The sequence below is a fragment of the Hypomesus transpacificus genome, chromosome 12 (assembly GCF_021917145.1).
Source record: "Hypomesus transpacificus isolate Combined female chromosome 12, fHypTra1, whole genome shotgun sequence".
Classification (NCBI taxonomy): domain Eukaryota; kingdom Metazoa; phylum Chordata; class Actinopteri; order Osmeriformes; family Osmeridae; genus Hypomesus; species Hypomesus transpacificus.
Genome location: NC_061071.1, coordinates 10,414,411 through 10,428,308, shown reverse-complemented (window position 1 = coordinate 10,428,308; position 13,898 = coordinate 10,414,411). Strand labels below are relative to the sequence as shown.

At 49.6% G+C, this 13,898-nt stretch overlaps 1 protein-coding gene across 1 annotated transcript in view; it reads right to left on the bottom strand.

Moving 5' to 3' along the window:
- Nucleotides 1-4,150: 4,150 nt before the first annotated feature.
- LOC124474706 (fidgetin) overlaps nt 4,151-13,898 on the bottom strand; it is a 28,198-nt gene continuing 18,450 nt past the window's right edge. Inside the window, exon 3 of the mRNA XM_047031090.1 lies at nt 4,151-8,619. Coding sequence (XP_046887046.1) covers nt 6,413-8,619 — 2,207 coding nt within the window. The 3' untranslated portion in view covers nt 4,151-6,412. The remainder of the gene's footprint in view (nt 8,620-13,898) is intronic.

Sequence of the window (13,898 nt, the reverse complement as noted above, 5' to 3'; positions counted from 1 at the left end):
CAGAGGTAGAAAAGAGACAGCAGTTCAACCGTAGAAAAAGAGGGAGAGAGAATTAGAGAGAGAGACATAGAGAGAGACATAGAGAGAGAGAAGGAGAGAGAGAGAGAGAGAGAGACATAGAGAGAGAGAAGGAGAGAGAGGATAGGAGGAGGACAGTCGACAGGACATGCGAGGGGGAGGACAAGCGGAATACGTAAAAAAATGGTTTAAGCATTCATTTTGAGTAGAAAGACAGGTCCTATTAACATTTAACAGCGTTTGCGCAACTTGGTGTGGAGGTTAGGATGCAAATGAGCAGGAATTAAAAACGGCCAGGGGTTTGTCATTGATGGATTGCAGTCTGGCAGTGCTCACCACTTCCCAGTGTCCATCAGAGCCGATTACTGTATAATTAAACCTTATTTCTGGACTCTTCGACGCATAATTACTTTGTGAATGTAACCATCATCTAAAAGCTCTTGCAAAAACACTTTAACATTTAGTCAGGCGGCCATTTGCTACTCCAGTGACAGATAGAGCCATCTGATGATGGCAAAAGAACAGTCACTTTTAATAAGAGGCAGAAAAAATATTAGAAGACACAGTATGCTGATTATAGGAAAATTAGGCTTTCAAGTGGTAAAGTCCTTTGTGGTATTTGCATAATTTATTCCTTAACACCCCCACCACCACCTCTAGTTGCGAGCTTTGGGCAATTTCCTCTCACATTTGAATAGATTGCACATTTAAGACTACTTAGGGAAATTATCACTTTGCATATTTTAATTGTTGTGAGAGGGGAGAGAACAGACTCTGCTTTTGTTGAGTCAGGTCACCAGCTCCTGAAGAGTGGTCTGACGAGGGCACAGCCCCTCTACACACACACACACACACACACACACACACACACACACACACACACACACACACACACACACACACACACACACATACAAAAACACAAACACACACACACACAAATGACCACCATGGTTTGATTGAAAGCCTCCCAAGGGTGTACATATTTACATTTACATTACATTTATGCATTTAGCAGACGCTATTGCACATATGCACCAATTTGGATCCCAAACTAGCTCTTCAAACATTTTGCTAATGACACAGTAGACGCCCACCTTCCCTCCAAAAAACAAACAAACGTTTGTCCACATCTAGTGCGACCCTTCACAAACGCCAACATACCCTGATCAGATCAATATCAGAGTCATTGATCAGGTGATGATACACTGAGAGACCTCCAGAGAGACAGAAAAACATGACCTGCAGAGATCCTTCCACACACAAACTCATGTTTTTATACAGAAAGAAATCACACAAGGTGTCCACTCCCACCTTTAAAGAATAGTTGTGGAATTTCACCTGGAGAGGGGAGGAGAGGAGAGGAGAGGAGAGGGGAGGGGAGGGGAGCCCAGCAGAACTGAGCCGATGTTCCAAGGACTTCCGAGATGTGAAATCACAAGCAGCAGACGAAGACTCCTCCACCACAGGAGCAGGAGAACACAGAACCACATAGCAGAACACAGAACCACACAGGAGAACACAGAACCACACAGGAGAACACAGAACCACACAGGAGCAGGAGAACACAGAACCACACAGGAGAACACAGAACCACACAGGAGAACACTGAACCACACAGGAGCAGGAGAACACAGAACCACACAGGCGAGTGATGAGCTGTACTCCATGCACTGTAACCTCGGCAAAGCATGTGAGATTCCATGGATAATTATACGGCAGCTTCCTACACTTTACCATCAACCGTATAATGATACCGTCAAAAATGGTGGGCAAAAGCACCTAATTTACATTAATAGTACTCACATTATCCAAAGTCTTTGTCTCTGAGGTAGATAATGAAGGCTTTAATGTTGTAATACTTGCCTCTCTTTGCAAGGACAGAGCTTAATGGGTGTGTTAAATGTGACTACATCTGTGTTGTTCCTGACGACATGATTTAGTTCTGATTGTTAGAAGCTACAGGAGAGGTTGGGTCAATTCAAGTGTCTGTTGTGAAAACTGTATTTGGATCCTAGACTCTTAAAATCTCTCAACTCTCAAAATCTTTCAAATAGTCAGTAAAGGAAATATTAGATTTCAACAGACTGTCAAATTTCTATTTAATTTTTGCTGCAGGATTTGAGTTTGAGTTGCATGAGAAAAACAACATAATCCACAGATGACTCGATAATCTGGAGGAAAGAAACTAAAGAGGTTTCATAATTCTTTCATCTAAAAGGTCCCACCATAACCGCTGTGGACTCTGAAATACAAATATGTGTCTTTATCAACACTGACTAAGAAAAAAAACAACAAGAAAATGTTCTTTTGAAGAAAACATCTTTAATGAACTGCTTGTTGCTGTCTGTACCTCAGGTTACATGAAAATACATTTAAGTCGACTGCAAGTATGGCAACATATTCACACGTACAAACAGGTATGTGGAGTGTCTGTAGTGTAGTTATTCATGTATATAAATATATACAACAGAGACACATTACACTCTGGGTAAGTTTGTGCAAGGGTGTTTTATATATACCAATGATATATAAAATCCAACACACACTCAATCAACAACAAAAGGTGTGCCCATACACTGTATATACACATTCACACACACGGGACTACAGATCACCAAAGAGGAAAGCGACACATTGGTTTATGCATTTAGAGAAACCTTGAAGTTGGGACTGCAGTGACTCTTAACACTTCACAGACATCATGTGCTGCCCAGTCTCTCCAGGCTCCCTCGCCCAGTCTCTCCAGGCTCCCTCGCCCAGTCTCTCCAGGCTCCCTCGCCCAGTCTCTCCAGGCTCCCTCGCCCAGTCTCTCCAGGCTCCCTCACCCAGCCTCTCCAGGCTCCCTCGCCCAGTCTCTCCAGGCTCCCTCGCCCAGTCTCTCCAGGCTCCCTCGCCCAGTCTCTCCAGGCTCCCTCGCCCAGTCTCTCCAGGCTCCTTCGCCCAGTCTCTCCAGGCTCCCTCGCCCAGTCTCTCCAGGCTCCCTCGCCCAGTCTCTCCAGGCTCCCTCGCCCAGTCTCTCCAGGCTCCCTCGCCCAGCCTCTCCAAGCTCCCTCGCCCCTCTTGTCCTCTCTCTCCTTTTCTACTATTCGATGACATTCAGGATGGTGTGAATATTTTCACTATGTGGCTATGAGGTAGAGAGACCCACAGAACCGTGTCTGGCTACAATGAAAGGATGCCAAAAAAAAATATAACAACATTAAACAAGCAACAAACAAATGAAAAAATAGCTTTTTTTTACCTATATGTTTTTGTTTTTCATTAAAAAATCAAGCAGATTGAAGAAAGCAGCAGATGATAGTCAGATTTGGTTGTGTCGTGCAGTGGAGCTAACATGGGAGGTCTGCGTTGTGTTTGAATATGCATCTCTGTGTTCTTGGTCTGCGTTGTGTTTGGATATGCATCTCTGTGTTCTTGGCTGCGTTGTGTTTGGATATGCATCTCTGTGTTCTTGGCTGCGTTGTGTTTGGATATGCATCTCTGTGTTCTTGTTGCCAAGGCTTTTAGTCCAGAGGCTGTGCTGACAGAGGGACGCCTGGGAAACACTGGTTTGAGGTCGGCCTGTTGATACATCACAGCCTCCCTGCTTTCCTGCTGCGCTGCCTGCGTTATTTACACCCACATGTAACACAAACACAATATCTCAGAGGGCAGTCCCTCCATTCTCCTCTCTCTCTCCCACACACACGGACACACCCACTCACTCAGTCACTCAGTCACTCAGTCACTCACTCACTCAGTCACTCACTCTCTCACAATATCCTTTCATCTAGAGAAGTGAGACACTTGGCAGCAGGCCTGGATATCTGCATGTAGGCTGCAGGTCAACGCACAGAGGAGCCATTGTCTATTTCTTACATGATCCCGCTGGATGAGGACCGGGTCGTGAGATTTTACACAACTGACAGGGATTCAACTGCATTTTTTTTGTGGGGTGGGGCCGGGGGGGGGGGGGGGAGTGTTGGGGGGGGCACATTCCTGTGTGTTGCAGCTGAGAAAGGTCATCCACAGAAGTGGTCAGTGCTCCTCAGAAGCGGTCAGTGCTCCACGTCTGGGCTAGGCTGTGTGTGTGTCTGTACGCTGCTGTGTTCAAGCTGTATGAATGGTGGCTGACTACATGTCAACCCCCCCCCCCCCCCCCCCCGCGCGGGATACCGGGGGAGAGAGGTGCAGTCAGGAAAGCTGTGCTTAAGACCTGGAAGCTGAGAAGAGGAAATTGTACTTCTGTATTTCTATTTAGACGCTTTTCTAAAACCTCAGACAAAACCTAGCGGACACGGTAGTTCCTTCTTGTCAAGTGCTGCTATGGAAACAAAAAACAAGGAAATAGCTCTTAATCATTAATTGGATGACTCACAAAGCTCAAATCGAAGAAATTAGCACGGCCACAGATGATCACAGAACACCGAAACTGCAGTGATGCCAGGGATTCAAAAAAGAAACAAAAAATGCACATGAACAATTTTTTTTTTTTAGTGCACCTGTGATATGATAGAAGACCAGAGGAACTTCAAAGCCACCTTGGTAGTCCTTGGAAATGATCTCCCGGATATAGGAAAAACTAAATACATTCAAATGCAACACAATGGGCCATGAGTCATTTTCGGAATAGAAAGGGACTTTGGAATAGGACCAGGCCACACACTTCAAGCCACAGTACATATACTTTGTGTATCTTAAGAGCCAGGATTCAACATAAGTTAAAATGGAGGAATTCAACCCTACCATGTGCTTACAGTGACATGCAGATAGAGAGGACTTTAAAGGCCCAACCAAATACCAACTCTCTGATTTGTAGACTCTTGTGGTTCAGCAGGGTCTACAACAGCAGTCGGTTAAAAAATATATCCAACTATGATAGTAATAACAATGTGTTTAGCATAAGCTCTTATCCAGAGCTATGCCCAGGGGGTTTGAACCTGCAACCTCTTGTTTTGCAGGCAAAGGCTCCACCACGGAGCTACACCCACCCCCTAGCAATCTCACCCATGCCCACTTTTTAAACTCACATCAAACACCCCAGTGAACCACAATCCACATTTCAGGAGCAAAAAACCTGAACAGAACCCCAACTGCTAACTTGACCTCCAAACTAAATCATGAATAAACATGAAAGCATTTCTTCATTACAATAAAGGCTTGGCTAGCTTCCCCAGCTAACTCTCTGGCAAGGTTAGTTAGCTTGAGCTAGCCTTTAGCTTTTGGAATGCAAGCCTCTCTCCAACAAGTCTGGCCTGCTTCCTGTGAGCGTTGAGACACGTTGGAAGAGGTAGAACAGAACAGGGGTGCAAGTGATCCTAAATGTAGGCCAGAACAGGAAGGTACAAAGCAATTCACATCTTTGACGGCACCTTTCGCTTTTTGTTTTATTTGGTGAGCTCTCTGTTCCTGGGGTACACCACCCCCTGTGTTTAGCCTCACTGACACCGGGGCTAGGGCATTTCTTATTCTGTTACTACACCTCTTACAACAATCTTCCTTCACCTTTCCCCTCCTAAAATAAAAAGTGGGCGAAATGTTTCATAAAACCGGTAGAAGGGATGAAACTTGTATACCCTTGCTTATGTCGGCTGTAACATATTGGCTTCAGCACCTGCATAAAAACAAAACGTGTAAAATCTCACTATTGACTTAGTCCCGTGATTCTTCCAGCACGACTCTGGTACATTCATTGTCATCTCCTTGCCCTTTGACCCCGTCAACAATGCTCAGGTAGCTAGCGCAAAGTCCGAAACTACGGTCTAATACTCTCAGAAGAACATAGTGCTTTTGTCGCGATGTCTTGAGGTACTGTACAATTCACAAACACTTTCCTGAGTATATTTTTAGTTTTGTTTTTGCAGATGGAGAATCGAAAGGGATGAAGCTGGGGTCCAGAGTACTATCACCCCAGAAGAATACTGCTGCTCCTAGTCAGGGAGAAGACGTTCCATCTCCCACAATGACAACCGCAAGTCTCTAGTTTCAGACTCGCAGTTAAAGTTAAAGCTCTTCATTATCAGCACATGCCATGAATGTAGATTGTGAGGCAAATAAAAAGGAAACACATTTAAATAAGAAAGCACCACTTCAGGCACTTGGATAGCCAACAAAGGTTTTGGGGAACAATAACAGAATGATATATACAGTCAGTCACGTGGCCGATTGTTCTCGAGGCGGCCTGTTTTGAAATGTGTAAACAATGCCTGTCTCCTAGCAACGACAAGCGTCCTAGTGACACAACAGCTTGTCACCTGCCAAACCCTTCTCAATCAAACCATGTCTCTGGGTTTCAAACTTCAGCTTGTGAGGTCTTCATGGGCCGGTCCCAACCCACCTCTCCCTCCGCCACGACACGACTCCTCCGGACGGGAGAATTTCCGACGCCTCTCTCTGGAGGCCGGGAGTCCGTTCACTGGCCGCAACCGAACATTTTGTTCCACTCGGTGTACGTGTCGATCTCTTTCTGCGATATACTGGGCTGGAATTTGCAAAAGACGCTGTCGAAGTCTTGCAAGGTGAGTGGCCTCATGGCTCCTCCCTGCATGATGCCTGCAAGGTCCAGGCCCTGCGCTGACGAGTGAAGCACGCCCAGCAACGCTTCCTGGCACAGCCGGGCCACGTCCAGGCCGGAGAAGCCCTCTGTGCGTTGGACCAGCAGGGCCAGCTCCTCCTCGCTCAGGCAGAACTTGTGCTGGGACTGGGACAGGAGCTGGCTCACCAACTGGTGCCGGGCCGACAAATCCGGCAACGGCACCAGGACCCGACGGCCAAAGTACCTGCGCAGCCCCTCGTCCATGTCCTGGGGCTTGCTGGTGGAGCAGACCACCAGGACTTGGCCGGCGCCGTCGTCCGCTTGCCCCAGGAGGAGAGCATCTAGCTGGGTCAGGAGTTCGGCCTTCAGCCGGGTGACGGGGCTCTCGTCGCTGAGCTGGGCCGACAGCAGCATGTCCACCTCGCTGATGAAGAGGACGGAGGGCTGTCTACAGCGCGCCACCAGGAAGGACGCCCGCAGGATCTTCTCCCCGTCCGACAGCCACTTAGTGGCCAGCGTGGAGCCGCTGAGCTGGAGGAACGGCGCCCCCATGTGGCTGGCCAGACAGCGGCCCAGCAACGTTCGCCCGGTGCCCCTCGGCCCAAACAGCAGCACACAGCGGGGGGTGGCGGCCATGTTGAACATGTCAGGGCGCAGCATGGGCCACAACACCTCCTCCTTCAAGGTGGCCTTGGCCTGCTCTAGGCCTGCAATGTCACTCCAGTCCACCGGGGGGCCCTGTTGGAGGATCTCTGAGGTGACCATGTCCAGGAGGTGAGGGTCGCTGCTCTTCAGCTGCTCCTCGGCCGGCCTGGAGGAAGCGGGGCCTGAGAGGGCGTGGGAGAGGTGGAGCCTGTGCTCCTCCGCCCCCTGCTCACTCAGGGAGGGGGAGGCGAAGCTGGCCAGGGAGTCTGCGGATCTCACTCCCCCCAGGGTGGAGGAGTAGGACGGAGGGGTCAGGGGCCCAGACGTCTGCCCGCTGAACTTCCTGGACTGCTGCTCGGAGGACAGGGACGGCTTCTGGGGATTAAAGGGCAGGGATGACTTCTCAGAGCTCCTGTCAAACCCGCTGCCTTCCCCTCCGTTGGAGTCCCCTATCCTGAACATGGGGCTGTCTGGGGCGCCCCTCGCCTGGCTGTAGCCGAAATGACCATAAGAGGAATCCATCTCTCCCTGTCCCGTCATGTAGAAGGCCTTCCTCTTCAGAGAGTTGGCGGGGCTGCTGTTGAGTGGCGTGGGGGTGATGGGGGGAAGGTTGTGGGACTGGTAGGGGTAACCTGGGAGGGCGGAAGAGGGTGGAAGGGGGGTGGGGGCTGCGATGCCTGACGGGAGGTAGGAGGAGGGAGGGGGAGCCCCTCCAGGGCTGTATCCAGGTCCCACCGAACTTTGGGTGGAGTAACCCGCCGGGGGGTAGTTGTAGCTGGAGAGGTTTGGGGACCCCGCGTTGTAGGCGGGGACCAGGGTGGGGTGAGCGGGTGGAGGAGGAGGCTGCAGGAGGCTGGAGCTGTGCAGCGGGGAGGAAAGGCCAGGGGCCGTGGTCTGGGAGCCGTAGCCAGGGTGCAGGTAGGAGCCGCTGTAGCCAGGCCCGTATTCCTGAGAGGGGGCGAGGGCAGACGGGTGGAGGGCGGAGGGGGCGTGGCTCCCACAGCTGCTGTTGGAGTAGCTGGGCTCTGTCAGGGCGCTGGACGCCAAACCAGGAGAGCTGCACAGACCCGCGCCGACCTCGGCCGCCACGCCCCCCTTCCTCACCGACATCCCCTCAGGGACACACCCCATGGGGTACACACCCTCCTGCCAGGCCTCCCCCTCCCCCTTCCGCCCCCCGCCCAGGCCCCCCGGCACCTCTGAGTACGGCAGCTCCAGTATCCCAGAGTACTTTTCAGCGTATTTCTTCAGCAGGTTGGAGGCGGTGAGTGCCGAGATGTCGTCGTTGGCCCAGGCGTACTGGTAGGTGGCGGCGGTGCCGCGCTGCAGCTGCCCCCGGTACGCCTCGGCCTTGTGGGCCGGCGAGCGCGTGGTGGAGGAGATGTCAAAGTGCTGCTCCGCCCACTGGCTGTGCTCCGGGGTCCACTGCATCTTCAAGCCTGAGGAGACACAGGGACACAGGGAGGAACGTCAGCCAGGACAACGGACGAGAGGATGAACCATCAGAGCAGAATCATTATTCATTTGTTTAGTTTTTATTCAAAGTGATGTACGGGTGTGTGTGTGTGTGTGTGTGTGTGGGGGGGGGGGGGGGCAGCTAGCCAGAGCAGCTAGCCAGAGCATTCTGTTTACAAGTCAATAACGTATTTTATTATAAGGGTTGTAATGTTAATTTGATTGACGCACAATGACAAAAGATACAAGGTAATATGATTCTGTTGTTGTAGTTCACTGTTGCAATAACTGACAATTCATAAGGCATGCTGAAAAATATGAGATCTATAAAAAAAATACTAAATCATAATAACAAAGCCAGCTCAAAAGCGCAAACTGCTAATCACCTATTCTGACGGCATTGATAACCTGTGTGGCAAAAAAAAAAGTACTAAAATCGCTTTGATCTAAATAAACATTTCAAATTATTTTACATCCCTAATTATTATGACATGAATCAACTGTTGAAAAATCGCCTTTTTATGTGACTTTTACGTAACACTTGGGACAGAATTAACATTTTAATTGAAACTGCCAACTGCCCTTTAGGCCAATTCATCATCGTCACGTCTGACTAGAACTTCAGATTATTTCCAGTCCGGTCATCTTGACGCTGGACGTGACTCTGCAGTCAGGTTCTCCTCAGTGGTCCACATGAACAGATCACATGAAGGACACAGGTTCTCTACAGGAGGCTTGGGTCCTGGTTGGCCACTGGGTCTGGTTAGGTGTAAATAATGCACCCTGCACAGACCAATATGACACAGACAAGACAGGTCAGTCTATAATCCTTCTCTCATCTTGGCTGGCCGGAGATGGGTTTGAAAGCGCGCTTCGTAGAGAGCCGCAAAGCAATCTCCCCCCGCCGGCGTCGCTCCGCTGCTTTCATCACACAGACGCGCTGACGGACACACACACACACACACGTACACACACACGTACACACACACGTACACAAGGGTCACAGCTGGGTATGAATTGCAACACCATGTGTCTCAAGGCTGCCTTTCAGTCTCTTTCTGCTCTTTTCCTTTCTTCCTTCCTTCCTTCTCTGCCTTTCCTGCTTTCTATTATTGTCTCTCTCCCTCTCTCTCCCTCTCTTTCTCTCTCTATTTTTCTCTCACTCTCTCTCTGTCCTGTCCATCTTCTCTCATTACCCTTCATTTCTTCATCCCTCTCTCTTCCGTCCTCAATCTACCTCACACACACACACTCACACACACTTCATCTTTTTGTTTTGTTGAGACTCAAGAGCCACTGTTCTCTTTAATCCCCTGACGGCATCTACACACACACACACACACACACACACGCACACACACACACACACACACACACACACACACACACACACACACACACACACAGTCATCGCAGGAGCGTCACTGCAGATTGAACCCTGTTTGATTTCACACACTCACATCCGGATACAGCCACACACACACACACTCAAATACACTCACATCCGGATACAGCCACACACACACACACTCAAATACACTCACATCCGGATACAGCCACACACACACACACTCAAATACACTCACATCCGGATACAGCCACACACACACACACTCAAATACACTCACATCCGGATACAGCCACACACACACACACTCAAATACAGTCACTGACAAACACACGCACAGATAAAGATACATTCACTGACGTAGACACACACTGATACAGATCTGACACACACACAAACACACACTGATACAGATCTGACACACACACAAACACACACTGATACAGATCTGACACACACACAAACACACACAGATACAGATCTGACACACACACAAACACACACAGATACAGATCTGACACACACACAAACACACACAGATACAGTAATACACATTCAAACACAGACACAGATATAGATGCAGACATACAAACAGTAGAAGCAGTACCGGTATGCTTCATGTCTCTGTTTCCATCTTAGTTCCTGTCCTGTCATGAATCCTTGTGGAACACTGCCCCCCTCTCACCACGGCAACGCTTTGTTGTGTGGTTTTACATGAGTGGTATTGGCTTTACACACACACACACACACACACACCAAACACACCGAACAAAAACAAACAGACACACACACACCCAACACACGCTCAAACACACTCACACACTGACACAGGCGCACACACCCAACACACCCTTGAAGTGTGTGTGCGGTGTTTGTTTGCTGACAGAGGGATTCCCCTGACTCCTGTCTGATTCTCTCCCCCCGGCCACCACCAGCAGACGCCAGCAGCTAATTAGCAAACTCACGATGTGCTAATTGTGTTAATTTACAAGGTTTTAGCCGAGGGGCTCCTGCTAAGGCTGTCCCAGTCCCCTCATAATGACCAAGACGCTCAGCGGACAAAGAGACACTGCTGAGGAGACAGGAAGGCAGCTTGAAAGGGACGCTCTTTTAATTAGTTGATGATATTGTATTTCTGGATTATTGTGTTGCGCTTGAACAAACGGAAGAACAGAGGGGTTGGAGAGCAAGAGGAGGCGATTGGGGATGTGGATGTGTGGGGTAGGAAGGGTTTTCCCCAGTTTCTCGTGCGAAAGCTTTTTGAGAATCGTTAACATTTGTGTGAGACTGAAGACAGTTTCAAATGTTCTGTGAATACAGAGAAACCCTAGGCATTGTAAGTGTAGTTCATATGACGTTGGCTGCAAGGTTGACTTGAGCTTCTTCAACAGACATTATGATATAAAATTATTGTGATATTAGTAATACCAAGATAATATACGGACCATCTCAAGAGTTTGGAAAAACCCATCACACGAGTCAAGGATAAAGTCACTGACGTCTAACTGGACCCTTGTGCTGCTTCATCTCTGCAGTAATAGCACTGTGTTGCTACTGAGTGAAACACTTTCTCTCTCTCTGCCTCCAGACTCTTTTCAGTCACTGCAGTCGCTTTCAACACAGCTGCATGGACACAGACTCTGAGTTCTGATCTCTCTCTCTCTATTTCTCTCGCTCTTTCCATCTGACCCCCTTCCCCTCACTCTCCCCCCCCTCCTCCTTTTCTTTATCCCTATCTTTTTCTTCTCTCTCTCTGCCCCCCCCCCCCCCTCCTCCCCCCTCGCTACCATAACTCACCCTGTCTCTGTCTCCTCAAGGTTCTATTATTAACTGAAGATTCCTTCCTGGCTCCTGGGAGGAGACTGTACTAGGGGCAAGGTGCTGTGTACTAGTGTGTACTAGTGTGTACTAGTGTGTACTAGGGTCCTACTGCTGTTTACTAGTGTGTACTTGGGTCTTTGTGCTGTGTACTAGGTACTGTGTGCTACGGGCCAGGTGCTGTCTACTTGTGTGTGCAAGGGGTACTGTCAATCAGATGTCAGCTTTTAAATGGAAAGAAACATGTTGGGTGAGAGTGAAAGTCAGGGGTTGGCAAGGGAACTGGGGGAGAGAGGGAGGGAAGAAGAGAGAGGGAGAGAGAGAGAGGGAGGGAAGAGAGAGAGAGAGATGGAGGGAAGAAGACAGAGAGAGAGAGAGAGAGAGAGAGAGAGAGAGAGAGAGAGAGAGAGAGAGAGAGAGAGAGAGAGAGAGAGAGAGAGAGAGGGAAGAAGACAGAGAGAGAGAGAGATGGAGGGAAGAAGACAGAGAGAGAGAGAGAGAGAGAGAGAGAGAGAGAGAGAGAGAGAGAGAGAGAGAGAGAGAGAGAGAGAGAGAGAGGGAAGAAGACAGAGAGAGAGAGAGTGAGATGGAGGGAAGAAGACAGAGAGAGAGAGAGAGAGATGGAGGGAAGAAGACAGAGAGAGAGAGGGAAGAAGACAGAGAGAGAGAGAGATGGAGGGAAGAAGACAGAGAGAGAGAGAGAGAGAGAGAGAGAGAAAGAGAGAGGGAAGAAGGCAGAGAGAGAGAAAGAGAGAGAGAGAGAGAGAGAGAGAGAGAGATGGAGGGAAGAAGACAGAGAGAGAGAGAGAGAGAGAGAGAGAGAGAGAGAGAGAGATAGAGGGGGAGGGAAGAAGACAGAGAGAGAGAGAGGGAACAAGACAGAGAAAAAGCATTTATTTGAAGTCCAATAAAACAAGAGAAAAGGTATATAGCACAAGCAATAACTTGTGCCAGTGTTTCCATCAGCAGTAAAACTGGCATATTTAAAAATGTGTCAGACTCCATTCAATTCTCCATCTACAATGAGGTTACCAGCTGGCCAAAATGATTAGCATCGCTATGTAAATGCAGGCCAAATGATAACTTGCACTATTTAAATAAGGTAGTAATGATTACACTACGTTATTCCGATGAGGGCAGATGCTTTGAACTACCGTGTTTTGACCTCTGGATATCTCCAGGACCAGTAGGGTGGTCTAGCTGAGCCTGGTCTAGCTGAGCCTGGTCTAGCTGAGCCTGGTGTAGCTGAGCCTGGTGTAGCTGAGCCTGGTCTAACTGAGCCTGGTGTAGCTGAGACTGGTCTAGCTGAGACAGGTCTAGCTGAGCCTGGTGTAGCTGAGCCTGGTGTAGCTGAGCCTGGTGTAGCTGAGACTGGTCTAGCTGAGACTGGTCTAGCTGAGCCTGGTGTAGCTGAGCCTGGTGTAGCTGAGCCTGGTCTAGCTGAGCCTGGTGTAGCTGAGCCTGGTGTAGCTGAGCCTGGTCTAGCTGAGCCTGGTGTAGCTGAGCCTGGTGTAGCTGAGACTGGTCTAGCTGAGCCTGGTCTAGCTGAGCCTGGTGTAGCTGAGCCTGGTGTAGCTGAGCCTGGTCTAACTGAGCCTGGTCTAGCTGAGCCTGGTGTAGCTGAGCCTGGTCTAGCTGAGCCTGGTCTAGCTGAGCCTGGTCTAACTGACCCTGGTGTAGCTGAGCCTGGTGTAGCTGAGCCTGGTCTAGCTGAGCCTGGTCTAACTGAGCCTGGTCTAGCTGAGCCTGGTGTAGCTGAGCCTGGTGTAGCTGAGCCTGGTCTAGCTGAGCCTGGTCTAACTGAGCCTGGTGTAGCTGAGCCTGGTCTAGCTGAGCCTGGTCTAGCTGAGCCTGGTGTAGCTTAGCCTGGTCTAGCTGAGCCTGGTCTAGCTGAGCCTGGTCTAGCTGAGCCTGGTGTAGCTGAGCCTGGTCTAGCTGAGCCTGGTCTAACTGAGCCTGGTGTAGCTGAGCCTGGTCTAGCTGAGCCTGGTCTAGCTGAGCCTGGTCTAGCTGAGCCTGGTCTAACTGAGCCTGGTGTAGCTGAGCCTGGTCTAGCTGAGCCTGGTCTAACTGAGCCTGGTGTAGCTGAGCCTGGTG